The following is a 25,218-nucleotide window of genomic DNA, read 5'->3' as shown; positions in this document are numbered from 1 at the left end:
TTTAGTGTGTTAATTGAGGTGGTGTAAAAGATAGTGCATCAACGGCGGTAAACTTCCGATTCAATGTTTTGTTTTGTTTTCTCCAGCTTTTAAAACTTTACTTCAAATGAATTAGTGTATATTTTGTAGAACACAAATTGCCTCATTTGTACTTCCACAAACCTCCAGTGTAGCAGTACTTTGGTAAAATTTACCGCTTGCTCTCTCAGGACGGCGGAATATCGAGATTCAGACAGAATGGCGGCACCCACCGATGCAACAACTGATCTAACTTTGTCCCAAAAAAAAGTCAGTTTATTGCATCTTTCTCAAAGATTGTTTGAAATTCATCAGTTTCTCTGAGAAGAGTTGGCAGAAGGTTTGTGATTGTGAAAATGCATGGATAAACGTCGACGGTGATGAAAAGCACATCTCATCAGAGCTTCGTTCGCTATAGACTGTTCTGTTTGACCCATCGGCCCGTTATTCAAAGTTCACGAAGAAAGGCTAGTACTGTATATGCTCAGAAACGCAAAGCAAGAGTTGAAAGGAGCCTTCTCATGTCCTTTTTTTCAAGACTGTGCGGGGTAAGGCGTTCTAGGAACTTTCTATTTTATAGATGTAATAGATCCCATGGTGTCCTTCATAACGAGTAGGCAAGCTATCGCGAGCACCAATTCATGCTTCAACCTACAGGGTTGCAATGCACACTGCATTGGCGACACGCATGCGCCTGCGATAAGCGATGTTAACCCACAGCCACGTTTTGCATATGGATGACGGTGACATTGCACACAGCTAACAATTTTGAGCAAATGATGGAAACAATAGCTTGGGTTATTGTGTTGTTTGCCAGCAGAGGACAAATCTTGGAACAAAATGCAGCCTGCAAACAAGGATATTCGGCGAGAACATGGTTAGTCTTGTAATTTAAAGTATACTCTCTCCTCCCACCCCCAACGTCCCACCTTGCTCATTTTCAAATCCTTAAACCGGTTTTTACTTTTCAGGAAAGGAAGATGACTACGATGATGATTTTCTGAGGTAGGTTTCCATCATGTCATGAAATATTTTGTATGTTAGTAGTGCCTTTTCTAAGGTTTTTGTGCGATGACAAAAGGCAGTTTTTCTGAATCTGTAATCGTAGTCAAGATAATTCAACCCAATGTTAATCGTTGTGCTCCCATCATCTCTCCAAAATCATTCAGCAGTCATCTATCGGTTAAGAGCATCACGGAGGAGCTTGAAGTAGACGAGCTGTCAGGGAGTGACTTGGTGAGACACGGGCATGGGGGTTTGCAAGTATTGCCACCTCCCGACCTGGCCCCTCCCCTCCCCCCACACCAAAATCAGTCTGGTTTGGTCGAATATTTTACTAGCACATGGGAAGATGCTTAAGGATATTGGAGACATTAACTTAAGCAGATATGAAGGGTGTTATCATTGATGCGTGTTTGCAGCTCGACGTGAGCCTGGAGCATCCCATCTGAGCCGTCACTCCTGGACATCAATTGGTCTTCCTGACACTGCCTATTGTATAAGGAACCCGCGTGGGAGAGGTGTTTGTGAATAAGAAATAAGGGAATAGGGTTTTCTTTTTCTGATGCTACTGTAACTAGGACTTTAAATGTATTTCTATCTAAAATGAAGGTGTTTTTGGTCTAAATTATTTTTATTCATAAAACCTTTTCCAGTTTAAAAACAAAACAAAAAACTTCATGGACAACTTAACTTTTCACTATATATCATTTATTCCACTTTTATTTCCCTCGATGCATGCTACAATGTTAAATGATTTATCACAAGAGCAGGTGTGGCATGCAGCAGGTGCAACATTCTTTCCTCTCGCCGCATATCCACGGCAGATTACTTGTTCCACATGTACGCATCCAGTAAACTCTACAGAAACAGTGTGATGTCAGTAAGTGTGTTGTGACAAATTGGCTTCAAACATCAAATAAATTGGAATAATTTGCAAAAGTTTCAAGAAAACTGATTAGTTCCAATTGTACTGCCGCAAGCTGCGGTAGCATCCCGAGACATAAATAAAAAGGTTTCGAGCGAACGTGCTCCTCAACGCACCACATCGAAATTCAAATCGGAAAAGCCGCTTCGTTTTACCAATGTGAAATAAGCCCAACAAGCAACTTTTACCAAAGGATGCTTTTTTAACTAACGAGGGTTGTGAATTGAAGGACTCAATTTAACCGGCGAAGGCCTTTCAGTGCAAGTTTCGTCAAAAGATCGTTGCGCCACTCCGCTCTCTCATCAAATGAAGCGATGATGAGAGTCTTTACTAATGGAATGCAATAACGTATGGACAATTGCTCGTTCTCACTTGGGGTACAATTAACGTAATGGATAAGCGAGGGGAGATAAAAATTGAGAACGGATCGTAGTGGCAGATTTTCTTTGGGAACCCTCAGCCCTCCAAAAAGGTGGGTGAAATAAAGCAAAGTGTGGGAAATCACTTCATTGGCCTTTGTACAGTTTAATCCTCATAATTAGCTTTGGGTTTGGACGAGAGGGGGATTTGAGATCATTGGATGATCGATAAAGGAATGGCCTGGCATTTGAATCTAGTTACTTTGGAATAACATCCAATCCACAAAAAAACCTGTTAAGCAGGGTGGGATATCCAATCCAACAAGGAAAGAAACAGCTGGAATGACGAAGCAACGTAAAACTAAATATTGGATTACATCCGCCATGTTGGATACAAAATAATGTTTTACCACAAGAAGACTGCACCAGGTTGGGTCAGGAAGCTGGAAATAATTTCGTAGGTGCGTTGGTCCCCAAACATGCCGTTCCATTTTCAAAATACCAGATAGTTTATGTAACCTAAGGGACCGCTTCCTCAAGGAAAGACTGTAGCATGCAATCAAACAGCCTCCGAAGGTACAATTTTAATATTATGTACACGTGTATTGTCTAATCCAGTGCAAGGACATACCTGAAAGCAAAACCATCCACAGCAAACCAAAGGCTTTGCACGCCACTGCACAAAGGCCACAAAGGTAAGGTATTTCACAAACTTTCAAAGGTGGCGTCATGGCTTGCAGTTTGGTGTCGATACTTCGTTAACATGTTAGGATCCCACATCTGGACTTTAAAATCAAAGGTCGTGTGGTAACTAGTGAAGCCGGAATTGTGTAATTATTCCTCAGTTACTGGTTTACAGAGTCGTTGAACTCGGACGAGCGCTTGCCGTACTTCTGGTGGATTATGAAAAGTACGACGCCCAAGACAAAGCAGATGGATCCCACGGTGATGTAGGCAATTCCCAGGAAAGGGTTCTTTCCTCCCATCCATGATGTGGTGCTGAGGATCATCCGTTTCTTCCCATTGAAGCTCTTGACAGGGTAATCTGCAGGCAGGTTAAGGAAAGGTACCTCCGTCTGGTGCGGGTGGAACGAGCACGGAGCTCAACCCCAGTCTCAACCCCCATGACCTGACTAACTGTGTTGCACCTGGAGAAAAACCCGACAACCTCAACAAGTATTGGATGATCAAGTACAAGGTGAAATTAAATCGCACTTGGAACAACAAGTTAACAACATTCTGAAGGCTTAGCACATTGTAACCTCTTAATTTGTAAAACTTCAACGTTATTTTGCTTCATTTGACCCAACGAGTAAATTTATGAGGAAAATTGGATGGGCAACAAGAATTGGGCAAGAAATTGGATGGGCATCCCTCAAGATGTTTCATGATGCCGAGCTTGACATGAAAGGACGTGATAGTGACCAAGTCTACGGGCCTAGCACTTTCACATTGCAGACAGGTTGGTGTCTGTCTTCTACGACCTGCTTTCTGGTCTTGCACCCCGTGCTTTGTACGTGGTCAAAACCTAGCAGGATAGCCTAGAGGTAAACACATTCACCTTTGAGCTGAGCTATCTAGCCTGGGTTAGAATCCTGGACCCAGCAATAAACTGTCATTCTGGTGTCTTGCAGGCAGGGCCATCTGCCAGCCTTAGTTGGTGGACGTTAAAAATCGTGAGGAGTAGGCAAGTTATCACAGGCACGTTGCTTCGTTCATAAATTCCTGCCCTTAGAGGGGGAACTGCATCAGCAGCACACCCACACCCCCCCCCCCCCCCCCAGCGGTTCATTTTTAGTGACGAGGACAGAGCTTCCCTGCGGCCCGACGTTATACCAACGCAGAGAAACCATTGGCACAGCATAAGCATCAGCCATGTGCAGAGCTTTCAGAAAGGATACTGTAATCTATATGCAAAACGTAATTGCCAGCCGGCAGACCATTGACAAAATTGGGCTCAGAGATGTTGACACGTCGGTAGAGCTTGCGGAAGGTGGGAAGTGCAGCAGTGCGCATCCACACAATGAAGTCCTCGTTGATAAATCCGTTGTTTGTCTGGTCCGTTGGGTCCAGCTCGTACACTGGCTTGCTCCAGTAAAGTGGCTTTTGCGTCCCTGCCAAATAGATCAAGCACAAAGAAACTTCATTCGACCTGAAAGTCCAATCGTTCTGCTCACCCTTGCTGCTGTCCACAAATTGTTAAAATGCGAGACCATTCTATGTCCCGTTGCTTTGGAAAGACTTTAAAGTATATAGTCATTGCATCGCATTTCCTGACTAGGCATAATAAAATTGAGTCACATGCTCTTCTAAAGGTTAATTTCATGTAAAACAAGCATATAAGACGACTGACCGTGCAATCCGAAGTTAAGCAATAATCAAATAAAAGACCAAATACTGCATTGGAGTCATCAGAAGAATGAATGAATGAATGATCGTTTTAAGGCCATTTTCCCCGCTAGAGCGGGGGTTAGCCTTCCGGGCCCCATGACAATCATGGTTCCCTGTTTGAGGCAATGGTTTTATGGCCGGATGCCCTTCCTGACGCCAACCCTTGGTCACGCTCTTACGATGCGCAGGGATACGGTGTACCTATCCTATTCTATTGGAGTCATCAGAAGGAACCATAATAAGCAAAAATGGAGTAATCAGGAGAAACCTGGATAGGATTTGTGTTTCAGCTGCTACTCCTCTACCCCCAAACACATTCAAGCGCAGCCAATTGAGCCTCACAAAAATATGTATTTGTAAGAATTCACTTATCCGTGGACAGATAAAGAGAGAAATTAAAAGTAGAAGAGACAAATTAAGAAAAATCTAACAATTAACCACAACCTACAACGTATAAGACCTAAATCATAACACAGGCCCTCCAGTATCACATTTTTACCTGACATGACCTGTGACCTTTGATGCCAAAATCTAATCAGTTCATCTTTGCATCATCATGATATATATACTTATACCAATATATACATACTAGTAAAAAGCCTGTCAAATATGACGGGTTGGCAGCATTTATTCAACGGTGCATCTTGGTGAGTATGACAAAGTCTAAAGCCTCGGCCTAATGTCAGGTGTGCTTGTATCTTCCTTATTTATTAGACATCATATGGATGTAAATGCACACCCATTTTACTCTGCGAGCATTGCACATCACGTGCAGCGAATTTCACCTCCCTGCATCTTGTATTTATTGTTTGTTTTTTTTAAAACGCTTCTGCACACCACCATTGAGGCTCAGTTTACAAGCCACAGTCTACAATTCCAAAAGAAGAGGCATAATTACTGTTATGGAAAACTTTTCGAGTTTGTTTTATACTCAAAATAGACCGTAGTGAACACGCATTCGTATTAAAAGATTGGCCTTTATAACCTACCCTTATGAAGGGGAACAGACATCTGTATATCACACAAACTGGCATTGTGTTTTATATGGTATATATATATATATGTACAGACTTGGCATTTAATATGGAATATTTTTTTTGTGGGGGTGAACTTACTTTTCAAGATGTCTTAGAACCAAAAGTTCATTGGAATTATGTTGAAATTATTCTAGATTTTGTTAATGTGACCTTTAAAAGAAACAAAAACCACATTTGACATTTCGAAACAAATAAATTGATCCCTGAAAGTGATGTAAACTGATATCGAACTCAATTCATGGACAGTACTGTGTTAAACATCTGTACGTTTTCCAGAAGTATCTCTTTATTTTTCACATTAGCCAAATTTCTTTTCAACAAAAACAAAAGTTAAATTACGACTGGGATTACGGACAGTAAAATTACAGTTCAGTACTTCATGTAACCCCCACGAGCATTCCGGAGAGCACGTACACGTTGAGGCATGCTGTTCACGAGATTTGCCAAGGTTTGGACAGGAATCGCTTGCCATGCAGTGACAATAGCCTGCTGCAATTCACGCACAGAGGTCGGTTGCTGGTCCAAGTGGTCGATTTCACGTGTTCATTCTGCCCACAAGTTCTCTATCGGATCCATATCCAGGGACATGGCAGGCCACTCCATATGCTCTACACCACGGTCAGCAAGAAAGTGTTGGATCATGCGAGCACGATGAGGCCGTGCATTGTCATCTTGGAAGACAAAGTTTCCTCGAAAGGCTGCACGAGCAAATGGAAGCAATGTTTCTTCCAGAATGGCCCTGTACTTGAACTGGTGAAGGTTTCCATTCAGAACAACCAGGTCAGTTTTGCCCCCTGCATGAAAAGCAGCCCAAACGATCACCCCACCACCTCCAGCTTGGACTCTTGGCACTATACAGTCTTTGTTGTAGGCTTCATGCACTTGTCTGCGCACTCGGACGCGGCCATCTTGACGACAGACCAGAAATCTAGACTCGTCACTGAAGATCACGTGATTCCAGTGTCCTGGCTGCCATTGACGGTGCTCTCTGGCCCACTGCAATCAGCGCTGGCGGTGTTGTCCGGTCAGGCGTGGCTTTCTCAGGGGATGCCTGGCACGATAGCCTGCTTGAACCAGTCGTTGGTTGACTAGCCTTCTGGATACAGGCACATTTGTCAGTTGCTGCCACTCAGCCCTAAGCCGATTAGCTGACTTGGTACGGCCAATGCGGACTAACCGGTGCAGCTGGTGATCATCCCTCCTTGTGGTTCTGCGGGGACGTCCTGGCCTCGGTATTGGAGTAGGGACACCCCTCTGAGCATTTCGTTTCAGGATCTTTGACACCTGACCTTGAGTGATGCCATACTGCCGAGCAATAGCACGCTGTTTCATGCCGTAATTTCGTAAAGCCACCACTCCATGACAAACAGCATTGTCGAGTTGACGGACCATCTCCAGAGGAAACGGCAATAACGTTTGGAGACGTGCAGCAGTTGTTTTCCACAAATACAGAACGCAACAACCCTTGTATACCCGACTGTGAAGCCAATCATCAAATACACCTGTCCGTACATTTTGCCACGCCACCTGTGATATAATCCGGTTGTTGACTTCTTGCTGCGACAGACAATCAGTGGCATGGTTCTTTTAACAAATAAATCACCAAAGTGTAAAAGAAACTCACCAGATTGATATACTGAGTGAAGAAAGTAAACCCAAGTCAAGAAAAAAAAAATATTCCATATTAAATGCCAAGTCTGTATATACTAGCTTGGCTCGGCTTTCTGCGCTCGCCTCACCAAGCGTCGTTACTGAGGAACGGGCTTATTTTAGCTGAGGATAATGACTGCACCTGAGTTGCTGTGTTGTCATGATTTACACCAATCATAATACAAACAATTACTTTGCACAAATGTATTTGTTGTGTTTGTGATATTACAATTTTCTCGGCAATTTAGGTTGAAGATTTTGGTTGAATGTTTTTTTTTCAAGAAAGAACCCCTCAGCACACACATCGGTGAGGGGTAGGTGCAGACTGGAAGTTTGGGACGATTACACCTCACCACCTCGTAATTCAAAACACCTCACCACCAAGTAATTCAAAACACCTCACCACCAAGTAATTTAAAACACCTCACAGCCATGAAACACGTAATAAAAACGCCTCACCACCACAAAATTAAAAACACCTCACTGCCATAAAACACGTAATAAAAACACCTCACAGCCATAAAACACGCAATAAAAACACACCACCACAAAATTAAAAACACCTCACAGCCATAAAACACGTAATAAAAACACCTCACCACTACGAAATTAAAAACACCTCACAGCATTAAAACACGTAATAAAACACCTCACAGCCATAAAACACTTAATAAAAACACCTCACCACCACTAAATTAAAAACACCTCAGCCATAAAACGTAAAAAAAACACCTCACAGCCAAGAAATTAAAAACACCTCACCACCACGTAATTCAAAACACCTAATCACCAACTAATTCAAAACACCTCACCACCACAAAATTAAAAACACCTCAGCCATAAAACACCTAATAAAAACACCTCACAGCCATAAAACACGTAAAAACACCTCACAACCACAAAATTAAAAACACCTCAGCCATAAAACACGGAATAAAAACACCTCACCACCACGAAATTAAAAACACCTCACAGCCATAAAACACGTAATAAAAACACCTCACAGCCATAAAACACGTAATAAAAACACCTCACCACCACTAAATTAAAAACACCTCACAACCATAAAACACGTAAAAAAAACATCTCAGCCAAGAAATTAAAAACACCTCACCACCACATAATTCAAAACACCTCATCACCAACTAATTCAAAACACCTCACCACCACATAATTAAAAACACCTCACAGCCATAAAACACGTAATAAAAACACCTCACAGCCATAAAACACGTAATAAAAACACCTCACCACCACAAAATTAAAAACACCTCACAGCCATAAAACACGTCATTTAAAAACACCTCACCACCAAGTAATTCAAAACACCTCACCACCACGTAATTCAAAACACCTCAGCACCAACTAATTCAAAACACCTCACCACCACATAATTAAAAACACCTCACCACCACGTAATTATAAATACCTCACCACCACGTAAATCAAAACACCTCACCACCATGTGATTTAAAAACAACTCACCACCACATCATTTAAAAACACCTCACAACCACATAATTCAAAATACCTCACCACCACGTGATTCAAAACCACCACAACGTTATTAAAAACACTTCACAACTACGGAAACAAAAGTTTGAGGGAGTCGTTAAGTGACAACACACAGACTGCCCAGATGTGTAGATATCTATCTATAATTCCACTAATCTCTGTGTGTGTGTTTGTATGTATGTTTGTATGTTTGTATGCGACCGCTGTTTCTCGACAACTACCGGTCTGATATACTTGAAACTTGCCAGGTATATTGCTGGGGACCCGGGGATGTGCCTTTTCAAGGTTTGAAATTAATCGGACAAGTAGTTACCGAGCTATGGCGATTTAGCCGTTCGCCGTTCGCTTTGGCGTTGCGAATGGACCAAACCATTTCATGAAAATAGAGGGGGGGGTTCTGTGGTCGTTGCGAATGGACCAAACCATTTCATGTAAATAGAGGGGGGGGATTGTCACCGTACTCGCAAGCCGTTCGCCGTTCGCTTTGGCGTTGCGAATGGACCAAACCATTTCATGGACCAAACCATTTCATGTAAATAGAGGGGGGGGATTGTCACCGTACTCGCACCCACGTACCCACGTACGGGCATTGCACCCACGTACGGGCATGCCCTAGTATAGATAAATGACTGTACCCGAGTTGCCGTTTTGTCATGGTTTAAACCAATCATAATTCAAACAATTATTTTGCACAAATGTATTTGTAATATACGTGATATCACATTTTATAAACAATTGAAGTTGAAAAAAAAAAATTTCCCCCAAAAAAATTAATAAATAAAAATTGGAAAAATTTTCAAAAGAAATACCCTTAGGACATACCGACGGGAGAGATATGTGCATACCACAAGTTTGGTACGATTTCACAAAAGTTTGAGAAAGTAGTTCAGTGACAAGGCAACACAACACAGGACAGACGCTGCACAGATATATATATATATATATACATATATATATATATATATATATTGTTACGGACACGACTTATTAAGATGTTATGCTGGGCCGAGCGGAATGGCCGCCGTGTTCGCACAAGTTACCCGATTATACTCGAACGTTGACTAAGTCGCGCTATGCTAAATCAATGATGGAAAGGACACAGCGGCTGGGTTAAAATGACACGACACCAGGGGTACGGTTCTCAAGACCTCCGGAGGAGGTTATAATATTGCGGAAGGTTAGATTACAAAGACAAGAGAGACAGCATAGAAAGGTGGGCACTTAAACACGGTCTTATCTTAGCCCCGACAGACGACAGATAAACGGGACAAGACTGACTCACACGGGGATTGATGGCAAGGAAGGCGGGTAGTCGATGGCTCAAGGTGCACTCTTGGCTCAGGGACAGAATCGACCCGGTCCGGTCCAGAGATGCGGGAGGTCTCACAGCGCTCGGAGGTCGCGACTGGTTCTTCTTCAAGCTCGGGGCGCATCTCACGTCACGTCCGGTAGGCTGCGTATATCCGGCGGGGAGTGACACGCCCTCGGCTCGTTAGCTCCGCCCCAGATGGAATCGGTCCGCCCTTCTTATTGGGTGCGGGGGGTTACCGGGCTCCGCCCTTGACGAGGAGCTGACAGTGAGCCCCTTCGTGGTAACCCCGTCGGAGCGCATGGTCAATGGCGGCTAACCAAGCCGGTGTGAGGACGCACACTCCCCGCACGCCGTTGTTGTAGTTGTTGTTTCATGGGGAAGATGGGAGGAGGTATGGGGAGGTCCTAAACTCACTACTGGTGCCATACAATCACATTCTGGTGCAACGAAGAGTCAGAATTAATGGAAACGAGTCCTTAACTGACATAGACTAAGAATAACTAGCAAGAGGTCCGAAAGTTGTCTACGTGAGATGCGGTGGACCTGGGCACGACATTTAATGGGGGAAGAAGGGGAAGGTCGGTTCTACAGAGTGTTGTTTACAGACAATGGGACTAGGGAATGGGGGATTGGGGATAGTTTGGGAGTATTGGGGAAATAGGGGAATATTTACAAGCGGATATGGAGGCCAAGTCCCATATCCGCAACATTGCACCCTTCTCTACCCTCAGGGCGTCCCGACCCGATAAATTTTTACCTATTTTAGTGTGGCACTCAGATGTAGTTCCCTCTACTATTAACTCTACCCTGAGTGCGACAGTTTTACAGATATTCACAAATGAGTAAATATGTCCCCCTGCGACGTTGCACCCTTCTCCTCACAGAAACACACCCACAGGATAACCGAATCGCGGAAAGAATTCGCAAACTAAACATACAGCCGGTAGGGAGCATTATTTACAAGACTACGCTGATATTTACACTACGATCCAGGACCTGTTTTTGGAGGAACACATGCAGATGTTATGCATAGAGAGAGCACGCATGCCAGCATCGATACACCAACCCACGAGTGCTCTGTGGCCTTACGGCCTTTAATAATGTGCAGAGCACCCCTTCCCAGCACCAAAAGCACCACCCCATCACACAGTCAGCACCATCCGGTGCACCAATAAAATGTTTAGTAATCATGGTGTGGTGTCGCAGCCGGCCGATGTTCTGCCGCTGGTCTTGCCTTCGTGTGGTGCATTTGGCCTTCTTGCTTCCCTAGAAATAAAGAAAGGCGCCAACCGCGTCCATTTCTTTATTGTGGCCGTCAAGGGGGCCAACTATTAGTGGTTCACCTGTTTGGCATAGGTGCCACGTTGACCCAGAGGTCCATCAATGGGTGGTGCTTGGCCGCAAAAGAACTGCGGTCCATTGTGGGTGGCCACCAAAATTGCGGTCCATATGGTGTATCGATCCAGGCAGCAAGCAGCGAAAGTGCAGGCCCACAACTGCGGAGCCAGCACCTCTCTCTCCTCTCTCTCTGCCCCAAAGCCAGATCCTCGGAGGTGGGAGACAAAAGAAGCAGACAAGTGAGTAAGGTGGTAAGGGCGCAAAAGTGCACGCAATATAAGATGATGCACACTGGGGGCACATGGGAACCAGGTGAGACAGGTACGTTCCTACCGTACGCCCCCCCCCCCCCCCCACCAGGTAACCTACATGGCCCCTCCCTTACCCCTTACTGTATCCACAAAACACAACACTACCCATAAACATCTACTTTACAAATCAACAAACATCCCTACTGTCTTCCCCGTTCCTCCCATATACCAAATTCGTCTTCTCTCCCTCCTAACCAATCAAATTTGCCATTTTCAACTCTCATCAAAATTTGCCATCTCCAACTGAACATCAAAATTTGCCATTACCAATTCATCATCAGTCCCTCCTAAGGAGGGAGAGATGGAATCACCCCAATGTCTCATCCACGTCGTGATGCGTCTCACAAATCCTCACAGCAATTCTCATTTCCTGCACACAGAACAAAGAAAACACAGGTGTGGAGTCATCATCATCACCACAGGCAAGTGGCTGCGTATGGTGCGACAGGTTCATCAATCCTAACTATCTATCTATAATTCCAGTAATCTGTGTGTGTGTGTGTGTTTGTCTGTGTGTCTGTGTGTTTGTCTGTGACCGCTGTTTCTCGACAACCACGGGTCCGATATACTTGAAACTTGCCAGGTATATTGCTGGGGACCCGAGGATGTGCCTTTTCAAGGTTTCATATTAATCGGAGAAGTAGTTACCGAGCTATGTCCAAAAAACGATTCAACCAATCAGAGCAGCGAGCTATCACGTGTGCCGAACGTGCCGAACAGACTCTGCCTCGGACGGCACATTTGAGAGCGTATTCATTTATTTCACGTTGGCAAACTATGTTGGCGCTATGTTGGCGTTAAACTATGTTTTAAAACTAATTAAAACTAATTTGCGATTCATCGTAACTGCGATATGCGACCTTCCGGACAGTCAAATGAGGACGTCACTTCCGGACTTACGGATAGTCATAGTGACGACGTACTGATGCTGAACGTGGCGAGCAGACGCTGTAAGGTACGATCGATTGTAGTACACGTTTATAATAACTCTGCCGATACAGGCCCGATTAACTGCAGCGCCATCCGAGCTGCGGCGTCGGGACGATACATTCATTGTACGGTCACATCACGCACTTACGGGCACGCCCATGGGCCCATGGGCGAAGACATTTTTTTTTTTTTTTTTGGCAAGGAACGGGCACCCACGTACGGGCACGTCCTAGTTTCCTAAATGACTTTAACAACTTTACCTTACCCGGGGTCTTTCTCCTGCCAAACCATTGGCCCTCTTACACTATGGGTTCTAAAAACCAATGCCCATTGACCAAACTGTGGTGCTTTTCAATTTGGGGTCTCACTCCCCCGATTCATCTCCCGGTGCCCTCGCACAATTTCTGGGCCGCGACGTGTACCTCTCCCAGCGGGTCTACCCACCTGCACACCCCCACCACTGCAGTTGCCTCCGAGCTTACCTGCTCCTTACCCTAACCTAACTACCTGGGGAAGGCCCTCTGGCGCTCTCCCCACTCGGTGCCCTCTCTGGCACTGGGCTGCCCGATCCACACCCGGGATCCTCAGGCACCCACTCACAACTACCGGCTCCCAGAGCCCACCTGCGGCCTCACCTGGCCGACATCCTCACAGTGGTGGAGTGCCCAACCAACTACACACACTAACAGGCTACACGCCCAGCCATTTCCACAACACTAATGCACCCATCCACAATACCATTCTGCAACCGCACCACAAATGCCAATATCCAACCACAATTTACCTATACCCTCTACCTAACACTTACACTACCCGCCCCGGGTACTCGTGAAAGGGGTCCACTCTTCCCCCATCCACACCTTCGCACCATGCACACCACTCCGTACCACTTACTCCAACTCTCTCCACACACTCATTCTCTGCTCCATATATTCCACACACCTGTGCTCTCACACCTGGTGCCACCTGCACCCTTCTCTCCCCAAGCGCATTCGCGCTGATCCACAACACTCACTACTCATACACTGCTCCGCACACCTGTCCAGTTGCACACCTGTGCAATCACACCTGTTCAATTCTCACACACACGGCATCATCTCAGCTAACTACTCCCTTCTAAAACTTGCGCTTCCCAGTCGTCCCTTTAAACTATTGCGCTCCCTCGTCATTATAATCCACACTAATCTACCTGCGTCCCCACTACAGGTATCAGTCACTAACTAAACCTTATCGTCACCTAATGTCATCTTCGCTAGATCCCTATCAATATAACCTAACCCACCCGGGCTAGTTTTCACTGCCATACACCCCATAATCTATTGCTCCTTTGCCCCACCATGGGAAGGGTGGCAGGGATGCCAGCCTTACCCACCGGGCCCATCGCTCACTACCAATTTTGCACATCAAATTTCAACAAATTAAAAATTTGCCAATCACTACCCATCATCTGCCAATCACTACTGCCAATCCCTTGCCAATCATCAAATTTTGTTTTTCTCTAATTTTGGGTCCAAAACACTAACCTCATCACCCAGTCTACTCACTAATGCCTCTCGGTGCGCCAATTCCTGTCCAAAGCCCGGCTTCGTACAACCAAGCCATGAATGCGGGTTGTTTGGTGCCAGCGGCTGGATACGTCCCGCACTCGGTGCAGGGACGGGGGCTTACCCGGGCCGAGATCCCACGCACCATCTCGGCGTGGAGCCATCCAATGTCCCGATCTCGACCTGCCGGACTGCCTCAACAAAAAGTGGTCGCCATGACGACCCTTTCTATCGGGCTGCCCGCTCCGCCTAGTGGAGCACGGACGCGGCCGTTCAAAGCGAGGCCCAGCACGCACCGAGGGCCCGATTCGGCTAAAAGTCGCTCTTACCTCTAACCCGTCTAACGTCGATGCTTCACCTGCATGCTTACACCCCGCAGCCCGTTCCTTGCTCACACATCCAGCCGTCTCCATGCTCCTCGTACCTTTCCTTACACACCCAGGTATACTCATTCCACTCACAGCCTTGGTCACACACCTGACCACCGAACACTTTGGCACACATTCATTGGTCGCACACCTCACCAACACACCTCTTCGCGCCCCCTCCTCGGTCACCTCCTCTGTGACAATCACAGGTGTGCTCTCATTCGCACACCCAACCACGTGCCTCACTACCAATTCCAGCGTGCATTCCCACTCACGCTCTACCATTCCAGGTGTGCTTCCTTTCTCACCTGTCACAACCAACTCACGCTCCGTGTCACTCTTACTACTCTCACCTCCACTCTTGACAGCGCACTCACCCTTACTCTTGACAGCGCACTCTTTCCTCATGCACCCGTCCGTTACACACCTTTCTCGCACACACTCTCCCGTTACACACCTTTCTCGCACACACTCTCCCGTTACACCCTCTGTAACACTCACCACAGGCGTGCATTCTTCCTTGCCTTTGACAGCGCACTCTTTCCCCATGCACCTGTCCGTCACACACCTTTCTCGCGCACACTCTTGCGCACACTCTCCCGACACACCCTCTGTAACACTTACCACACCACGCTTCCATGTGCTCCCTCGCACACGCGCTACGACCGACTCACTCTCGCCAGCACCCTCACTCCTTGGCACGCACTTTTTCCTCACACACCCCAGAGTCGGACTTTCTCGCACACCTCCTTTTTCGCACACCAGACCTGTCGCACACTTCACCAACAGCCTCTCACGAACACCCGGGTCTATCTCGACCCCCAAGCTTATTAAATCCCCTGGCGCATCATACGCACGACCATATTGGTCACCACTTACACCGGGTCCTCTTCCTCTTCGCTTCTCCTCCATCACCTGCGAATCCCTCATCCGGTTAATGAGCACATCATCACGATCCGAACACAGACTTCGGACCAATTCTTTTATCTCCTCTTTTATCTCTTTCTTATCCCCTCTCCGTCGCTTCTTAATTTCGCTCACCCCTTCTTCCACTTCTTCTAATTTCTGCTTCACCTCTTTTATTCCCCGGTACGTCTCCTCAAGCTCATCCTCTAAGCCTAAGGCTACCTTGACCGTTTCCATGTGCGTCCTCACCTGCCGGTCCTTCGTCTCCATTACCTCTATCACCTCGTCCAACCTCGTTGTCAATCCCTCACGTACCATCTGACATTCCCTCTTCGTCGCTATCAAGTCATTTTTTAGGTCATTTTGTGTCGCTTTTAACCCTCCTATTACCGCAGTGTTCCTTTGTACCTGCTCCACTAACTCCGTCTGTCCCACCGTCAGTTGTTCTACTCCCAGCGTCAACTCCTCTATACCCCCTTGCAATTTTACAGTCCCCTTTCTCACCTCCTTCTCCATGCGCTCCTTACAGTGCCTCACCTCCTCGCGCACTCCTCCGACCTCCTCACTCACACCTCTTCTGATCTCCTCTCCCATCACTTGCATCTCCTGCCCAGATGCCACCCTCATCTGCTCCATTTCCTCCCTGTGAGCATCCAGTTTGGTTTCTACCCCCATTCTGACCCCCTCTATCTGCTGCCCCATTTGTTTAACTTCCCTTTCCGCTTGGTTCCTCATGTCCCTCAATTTGCCTTCCATTCTGTTTTCTAACCCCTCTAACCCATTTTTCACCTCTTTTATCCCGTTGTCTAACCCCTCAAAATTATTGTCTAACTTCCCAAATTTCTTGTCTAACTCCTCAAAATTATTGTCTAACTTCCCAAATTTCTTGTCTAACTCCTCAAAATTATTGTCTAACTTCCCAAATTTCTTGTCTAACCCCTCACCAGTACCCCTCGCTTCGTCCCTCATTACTCCCATTTGGCCCTCTAATCGCTCACCCTGAGCATCCATCCGGTTCCCCATTACCCCCATTTGGCCCTCCAATCGCTCACCCTGAGCATCCATCCGGTTCCCCATTACCCCCATTTGGCCCTCCAATCGCTCACCCATTTGTTCCATAAGGGCCCTCATTTGCAACATAAAAAGGTTCGAATCCACCAGGGGCGCTGCCACGGTCGCGGGCGCGGTCGCCGTGACCAGCGAGGCGCCATTTTGTGCGTCTGCTACCCTCGCTGCTTCGCTCTCCTCACGTCCCTCAATTTGGTCCTGGACCGACCCTGCCTCACTCTCCTCTACCGGAACCCAGCCGACTTGGTCTGCCATAGCGCGACTTTCAAAATTCGGGTTTTTATTTTCGTAAAACAAAATCAAATTTCGCCGTTATAATTTCGAGCGCGGGAAACGCGCTCCGGATCGAATTCTACTTCCCAACACCAATTGTTACCCTAATGGTACAATTGGTGTTCCAAAATTTGGGCCTAACAAATTTAGTCCCAGGTCCGAATTCCACTCCTCGACACCAATTGTTACGGACACGACTTATTAAGATGTTATGCTGGGCCGAGCGGAATGGCCGCCGTGTTCGCACAAGTTACCCGATTATACTCGAACGTTGACTAAGTCGCGCTATGCTAAATCAATGATGGAAAGGACACAGCGGCTGGGTTAAAATGACACGACACCAGGGGTACGGTTCTCAAGACCTCCGGAGGAGGTTATAATATTGCGGAAGGTTAGATTACAAAGACAAGAGAGACAGCATAGAAAGGTGGGCACTTAAACACGGTCTTATCTTAGACCCGACAGACGACAGATAAACGGGACAAGACTGACTCACACGGGGATTGATGGCAAGGAAGGCGGGTAGTCGATGGCTCAAGGTGCACTCTTGGCTCAGGGACAGAATCGACCCGGTCCGGTCCAGAGATGCGGGAGGTCTCACAGCGCTCGGAGGTCGCGACTGGTTCTTCTTCAAGCTCGGGGCGCATCTCACGTCACGTCCGGTAGGCTGCGTATATCCGGCGGGGAGTGACACGCCCTCGGCTCGTTAGCTCCGCCCCAGATGGAATCGGTCCGCCCTTCTTATTGGGTGCGGGGGGTTACCGGGCTCCGCCCTTGATGAGGAGCTGACAGTGAGCCCCTTCGTGGTAACCCCGTCGGAGCGCATGGTCAATGGCGGCTAACCAAGCCGGTGTGAGGACGCACACTCCCCGCACGCCGTTGTTGTAGTTGTTGTTTCATGGGGAAGATGGGAGGAGGTATGGGGAGGTCCTAAACTCACTACTGGTGCCATACAATCACATTCTGGTGCAACGAAGAGTCAGAATTAATGGAAACGAGTCCTTAACTGACATAGACTAAGAATAACTAGCAAGAGGTCCGAAAGTTGTCTACGTGAGATGCGGTGGACCTGGGCACGACATTTAATGGGGGAAGAAGGGGAAGGTCGGTTCTACAGAGTGTTGTTTACAGACAATGGGACTAGGGAATGGGGGATTGGGGATAGTTTGGGAGTATTGGGGAAATAGGGGAATATTTACAAGCGGATATGGAGGCCAAGTCCCATATCCGCAACAATATATATATATATATATATATATATATATATATATATATATATATATATATATATATATATATATATATACATATATACATATATACATATATACACACACTAGCTGAGGTACCCGGCTTCGCCCGGGTTGAATAAGAATAATACAAATATATGATGAAAAGAACATGTATATTTTAGAGCAATATCACAGTACATTTCCTCCATGACGTTTTTTCAATTTTCAATTTCTCAAAACCTCTGGGTATACAACATTTCTGGTTTTCTTACTTGGTGCCAAGACATAAAGATTGCTTGGTTTTCCAACCCTCGAGCAGCCCACGTACAGCTGGCCATGGGCAAACACTTGTTCTGTGAAGTTCAGGCCTACAACCTTCATTGATTGCCCCTGCGCCTTGTTGATGGACATAGCAAAACATAGCCTGATGGGGAACTGAATCCTCTTGAAGGAGAATGGAAGGTCAGGTGGAATAAGTGGTATCCTTGGAATTAATACTTTCTCTCCTCGGTATTGTCCTGAGAGGATGGTTGCCTCTAGGACATGCGGCATCATTTGCTGGATTGTCATTCGTGTTCCATTACACAGCTTTGGTGGATCAAGGTTCCTTAGAAGCATGATTGGTGCTCCCACCTTGAGAATCAACCTGTGTGTTGGGAGTCCTTGAGGCTGAAGACTGTTGAGAAACTCAGTTGGAAGTTTACTGCCTGATCTTCATCTGTCACTTTGTCAAGAGAATCATAATTTCTTTCATGACCGGGAAGTTGGTGGAGGAGCAAATTGTTGATCTCTTGAACAGCATTGTTCTTGGGGGCCAAAATGGCTCTTTCGGCAAGCCATGATGAGTCCTGGAACTGGGTCTCCATATTGGGAAAGACCTTTTTGATGAAGTCATCTTTTGTTTCAACAAACTGTCCAAATGGTAGAATTATTTGTTCTGATGCATCTTGAGGGTATAGGCCATTGCCAACTTTCAAAAGCTGGCTTGAGAACGCCCCTGCAGTGTTGTCACCAAGAAGGTGGACTCTCATGTTGGTATTCAGGGTAAGTCTTTGCACATGTGGCCAGAGGAGATAAGAAGACTTGATACAGGCCTTGACTTGATCTGCTCTTCTGCACCGTTGGATGACTGGGAGAGTCTGACGAAAGTCTCCAGCCAGAACAGTTGTCACACCACCCATGATTTTCTTGTTGTTGCGAATATCTTGGAGTGTTCTGTTCACTGCTTCGAATGCCTGCTTGTGGTTCATAGTAGCCTCATCCCAGATGCTGATTTTGCACTGTTGAAAGATCTTGGCGTTTGCTGAATTCTTGCTAATGTTGCAGGTTGGGGTGTCTTGCTTGGTCAAATCCAAAGGCAGTTTGAAAGTTGAGTGTGCTGTCCTTCCTCCTTCAAGAAGTGTAGCTGCAATTCCACTTGAGGCCACAGCCCGACTGTTGAGAAACTCAGTTGGGAGGTTTACTGCCTGATCTTCATGTCACTTTGGCAAGAGAATCATAATTTATTTCATGACCGGGCAGCGAACGTCATTATGTGCAACAATACGTCACTCCTACGGACATGAAAACATTTGTTTTCCTTAAAAACATATTTAAAATAAATAAAATAGTACATAAGTTAATAATAAAAGAAGCTAAAAAACAATAAAAAATACAATAAAAAGCACATTAAAAATATATAAATATGTACGTACAGTATACTGTACGTACGCGCAACCGCTGATTCGCATTCAAAACAGAGGCGATGTACAGTATTCCTTTACTGTGTCTGTGTTAGCCATGGGTCCGAAGAAGGATAATGCTAGTGTTTCCAAGCGTAATGTGGTTACGATGGACGATAAGGTAAATCTGATTAAAAGGTATGGAAAAGTGTCGGTGATAGCGCATAGACCATATCGCGAATCGGAACCGCAATGCGTCATGGGATCGGAAAGGGGCAATAGTGCCGCCACAAACTACACCATGGAATTGCAGCTGGCCCGGTTTTTTAAACCATTGATATTAAAATAAAAAGTAGCCTATAACCACCGGAATTTTATGCTGATTCCGAATCTGTGTCTAAAACTTTTCTCCGATGTGTAGTTCTTGAGTTATAAGCGGACATCCAGAGAGACAGACACTCCTCCTTTATATATAGAGATATAGATAGATAGATAGATAGATAGGAGATAGATAGATAGATATATATATATATATATATATATATATATATACAGTGAAACCTTGACTTACGAGTGCACCAACTTACGAGTTTTCCGAGATACGAGCCGTCGCTCGGGCGGTTTATTGCTTTGAGATGCGAGCTGAGATCTGAGTTACGAGCTTACGCCACCCGCCACCAAGTGGGTTCCGGTCACGTGGTTATCTTGCCGTGCAAGCATCTCTGCCGTATATCGTTGCTGCTTTGTTTTCGCATTTTGGTTATTTTGGAAAATTTCTTAGTTTTAACCATGGGTCCTAAGAAATTGAGTGCCAAGGGCAGTGCTGAGAAGAAGAAAAGGCTGATGTGCTTGGATATAAAACACGCAATCGTCGAAAAACATGAGCGAGGTGTGCGTGTTGTCGACTTGGTGAGGCGGATGTGAAGGCAGCTGAAGATTTTATTATAACTTTTGCCGAACTGATAGAAGCCGAACGATACATCCCCCAGCAAATCTTCAACTGTGACGAGACAGGGCTCTTCTGGAAAAAGATGCCGAGGAGGACGCATATAACGGCAGAGGAGAAGAGCATGCCAGGCCACAACTTGTTCAGAGTGCCGGCGATAGCTCGCCTTCTCTTTGTGGAAGACACGGTGAGATCCTTAACATCCAACAACTAATGGGACGCAAACGGGGCGCCCAGTTTAGCGGTACACACATTGATGAATCACCCTGCCTGTGATTCACCCATGACAGGTTATAGCTGGGTCGGGATTCAAACCCAGGCTGGACAGTTTAGAGTCAAGTGTGCGTACCTCCAGTCCAGGCCATCCTGCCAACTTGTATGCTGCATACACGTGAAATATAAAGCGCGAGATATTTTTATATATACTGTATATTTCAAAAAAAATTGGTGTGGTTTTTGGGGGGCTGGAACGGATTAATAGCATTTCAATGGGGAAATTTAATTTGAGAAACGAGCAAATTGAGTTACGAGCTCGGTCACAGAACGAATTAAACTCGTAAGTCAAGGTTTCACTGTATATATATATATATATATATATATATATATATATATATATATATATATATATATATATATATATATATATATATATGGAACGGATTAATAGCATTTCAATGGGGAAATTTAATTTGAGAAACGAGCAAATTGAGTTACGAGCTCGGTCACAGAACGAATTAAACTCGTAAGTCAAGGTTTCACTGTATATATATATATATATATATATATATATATATATATATATATATATATATATATATATATATATATATATATACAGTGAAACCTTGACTTACGAGTTTAATTCGTTCTGTGACCGAGCTCGTAACTCAATTTGCTCGTTTCTCAAATTAAATTTCCCCATTAAAATGCATTGAAATGCTATTAATCCGTTCCAGCCCCCCAAAAACCACACCAATTTTTTTTTAAATATACAGTATTGTTACATATTTATGTGAATGTATGGGAATTACCATTCAGGTCTTTGCTTATCCGTGTGGAGTATATTAAGTTGTTGTGGTTGGAGGGTCAGGAGCCCTTCGGAGGGAGTGGCCGGAAACGGAAGTGGCCGGAAACGGAAGTGACCGAAAAGGAAAGAAGAAAAGACACGAGGGAACAGGACGGGTCTTCTTTTTTATCTTCCTCGCCCCGCGACGACAAAAGGTGGAATCGACCTCGCGCTGCGTGGAAAACAGAGGCGTTCCGAAACCCGTTTGGCGAGAGGAGTTACCTGGACGCGTAACTACCTTTTGACACGTCAAGTCCCCGTGAGTTCGTGCACGGAACCAAGCGGTCGCACGTCGAGCCTCGCGCGCGTTGCAACCCGCGCTTGGTTTTGCCCCGTCTACAAGGACGCGTACGGGTCGCACGTTGAGCCTCGCACGCGTTGCAAACCGCGCTTGGTTTGCCCCGTCTACAAGGACGCGTACGGGTCGCACGTCGAGCCTCGCGCGCGTTGCAACCCACGCTTGGTTTTGCCCCGTCTACAAGGACGCGTACGGGTCGCACTTTGGGGCCTCGCGCGCGTTGGAAGCCGCGCTGGATTTTGCCCCGTTGCTTGGCAAGGAGGGGCGCTGCAGCAGCTGTCCCCGGTACGAGACGGCACGTTTGGAGCACGTCCGCCCGGGGTTCGTTCAACCGCCCGTGTGCGGAGACGAGAGACATTGTGAGAGACATTGACCACGGAGGGAGTCGGGAGTGGGGCTCACGTGAGGAATATATAAGATGGCCATCTTAGAGTTAGTGTAGATGAGTTTGCATCTTTGTAATATTGATTGTGCATTGTTGATGGTTGTTGATTGCTCAGGGAATATATTATTGATTATTCCGGATCCTTGGTGTGGGGTTTCTTCTTGACCGGAATTCATATGGGTTGCGTTACGAAAGCTCATATATATCATCCTACTTGCTGGCGAAGGTCCTCTCACGGTCCGGGGGTCACCGAGACCAGGTAGTCACCGAGGGGACCACGTAACAGAATTGGGGGCTCGTCCAAATTACGATTTGCGGTTTCGCAATTGGGTCTACGTCCGGGATTTAAAATTGTATAAAATAATAAAATAATAATTTTTAGTAATTAAAATTTATTAATTAATAATTAATTGGTAAATTTTTTTGTTTTGAGAAATTGCGGTAAAATCTTGGGTGAAGGTTAACAGGTGTTAACGATAGGCACCATGGCGTTTGTGGCACAGAACTTTGGGGTAACACCGAGTGAGGCACAGTTCCGAGCGTTGCTAAAGTCGGACCTCTTGAAATTGGCCAAACATTTTAACTTGGAGGTCCGAACTAATTTGAGGAAGGCAGAGTTGCAGGCCACGGTGATAGAATCTATGGTGGGATTAGGAACATGGGACGAGTTAGCCTGGCAGTGGCTACCCGAAGAGCCAGAAGACGTTGAGCTCCGGAAGCTGGAGTTGCAATTACGGAGCCAGGAACGGATCAAAGAAGAAGAAAGGAAAGCAGAAAAGGAAAGAGCAGAAGAAGAAAGGAAAGTAGAAAAGGAAAGAGCAGAAGAAGAAAGGAAAGCAGAAGAGAGGAAAGAAGAGAAACAAGCAGAGGAAAGGAGAGTGGAACGAGAACTCCAGGAAAGGTTAGCAGAAGAAGAAAGGAAAGCAGAAAAGGAAAGAGCAGAAGAAGAAAGGAAAGCAGAAGAGAGGAGAGAAGAGAAACAAGCAGAGGAAAGGAGAGTGGAAAGAGAACTCCAGGAAAGGTTAGAAGGGAGAAAAGCGGAGGAGAGGAGAGCTGCAAGGGACCTCGAAGCAGAGGAGAGAAAAGCGGAAAGGGAATTAAAGGAACGTGACATGGAGCTTCAGCAAGAAATCAAATTCAAGGAGCTGGAGTTAATGAGAGAACGGGGAGAGGCACCACCCTTGCTGACGGGGTCGACACCTAACCAGAAAACCTGGGATGTGGGCAGACATGTGAGGCTGGTTCCACCGTTCAGTGAAAAAGAAGTCGCGAAATTTTTCCACACTTTGAGAAAGTGGCTCGACAATTAAACTGGCCGGAGGAGGCATGGACCATACTCGTGCAAAGTGTGCTGGTGGGGAAAGCTCAGGAAATTTATTCGGCGCTACCAATGGACCAATGTGCAGATTATGAGGTACTGAAGAAGCACATCCTCAAGGCCTATGAGTTGGTTCCGGAAGCTTACAGGCAAAAATTCAGGAATGCCAGGAAGAGGGAGAGTGAGACCCATGTGGAGTTTGCCAGAGTGAAAGAAAACATGTTTGATCGGTGGTGTGAGTCAAAAGGAGTCGGGAAAGACTTCGAGGCATTGCGGGACTTGATCCTGGTGGAGGAATTCCAGCAGTGTGTCCACGAGGACATCAAAGTGTACCTGCAGGAAAAGAAGGTACCAAAGTTGTGGGACGCAGCCACCATGGCAGATGATTATGCCTTAACCCACCGAATAGGGGTCCACGAACCTAACTCCTCGCCTAGATCTCCGCAGGGGAGGTGGGGAACAGCAGGTGCGGAGAACGACCATACATGGCGGCGGCCTCGAGATGATTATGGGGACAACTATGATACCCCACCGGTTCGAAATCAGAGGGATGCGGGCCCAAGACAAACTTATAGTTCGGGGGGCCCGAGGCAGACCCCGAGTTTTTCCTCCGGACCTACTTGCGCGTTTTGCAAGAAACCTGGACACTTCATGTCCAGTTGTTACCTCATGAAAAGGGACAACCCAGAGCGGAGTCCGACTATTACAACTTCGAATGCGATGGCTAGCGTAAGAAATCGCCATCAAAAGGGTTACCAACCATTTATTTCAGAGGGGTTTGTGTCACTGGATGGAGCCTCGACTAACCGGAGACCGGTTAGGATATTGAGGGACACAGGGGCCCATCAATCTTTAATGCTTGAAGGCATTTTGCCATGGTCCGAGGAGACGGCAACGGGGGATAGTGTTCGTTTACAGGGGATCGGGGGTGGTGTTAGTGCTCCCCTTCAGGTCATCCAGTTGGAGTCCGATTTGGTGTCAGGACCGGTCACCGTCGGTTTACAAGCCACGCTTCCTGTAGAGGGTGTATCTGTGGTTATCGGGAATGATTTGGCCGGGGGTCAAGTTTATGGTAACCTGAGGGTTGGTAAAGAGCCCAGCAGGGAGAATAACACCACACCAGCTCGGGATGGCGACAAAAGTGCCAAGTTGTTTGTAGGGGGACTGAACTTCAAAACAGAGGAAGAAATTCTGACCTCTGTCTTCAACAGATATGGGCCGCTGGTGGAAGTGCGGGTGGTAAGAGACTGGGAAACGCAACAGTCAAGAGGGTTCGGCTTTGTCACGTTTGCCAGCACAAAAGACGCCAGAGAGGCAGAGAAGAATTGGAATGGCAAGGATTTGGAGGGTCGGACCATAACAGTA

General features: G+C 46.2%; 2 protein-coding genes across 5 annotated transcripts in view; one reads left to right on the top strand and one right to left on the bottom strand.

Annotated features, from left to right (window-relative positions):
• Positions 1-1,890, top strand: part of CEP43 (centrosomal protein 43) — a 36,840-nt gene extending 34,950 nt beyond the window's left edge. The window contains exons 9-12 of one of the 4 annotated variants that reach the window (XM_068135855.2): positions 839-895; positions 990-1,023; positions 1,188-1,254; positions 1,440-1,890. In XM_068135855.2, coding sequence (XP_067991956.2) covers positions 839-895; positions 990-1,023; positions 1,188-1,254; positions 1,440-1,469 — 188 coding nt within the window. In that variant the 3' untranslated portion in view covers positions 1,470-1,890. Of the gene's footprint in view, positions 1-835; positions 896-989; positions 1,024-1,187; positions 1,255-1,439 lie in introns of all 4 variants that reach the window. The other 3 variants (XM_068135857.2, XM_068135856.2, XM_068135854.2) reach the window with 3 other exon arrangements.
• Positions 1,707-25,218, bottom strand: part of LOC137439769 (cell cycle control protein 50A-like) — a 42,391-nt gene continuing 18,879 nt past the window's right edge. The window contains exons 6-7 of the mRNA XM_068135853.2: positions 4,206-4,418; positions 1,707-3,349 (exon numbers count right to left, since the gene is read on the bottom strand). Coding sequence (XP_067991954.1) covers positions 3,150-3,349; positions 4,206-4,418 — 413 coding nt within the window. The 3' untranslated portion in view covers positions 1,707-3,149. The remainder of the gene's footprint in view (positions 3,350-4,205; positions 4,419-25,218) is intronic.

This window comes from Myxine glutinosa, chromosome 14 (assembly GCF_964187855.1).
Source record: "Myxine glutinosa chromosome 14, kmMyxGlut1.1, whole genome shotgun sequence".
In the NCBI taxonomy this organism is placed as follows: Eukaryota; Metazoa; Chordata; class Myxini; order Myxiniformes; family Myxinidae; genus Myxine; species Myxine glutinosa.
The sequence above is the reverse complement of the archived record's forward strand: the minus strand, read 5'-3'. Positions and strand labels throughout refer to the sequence as shown.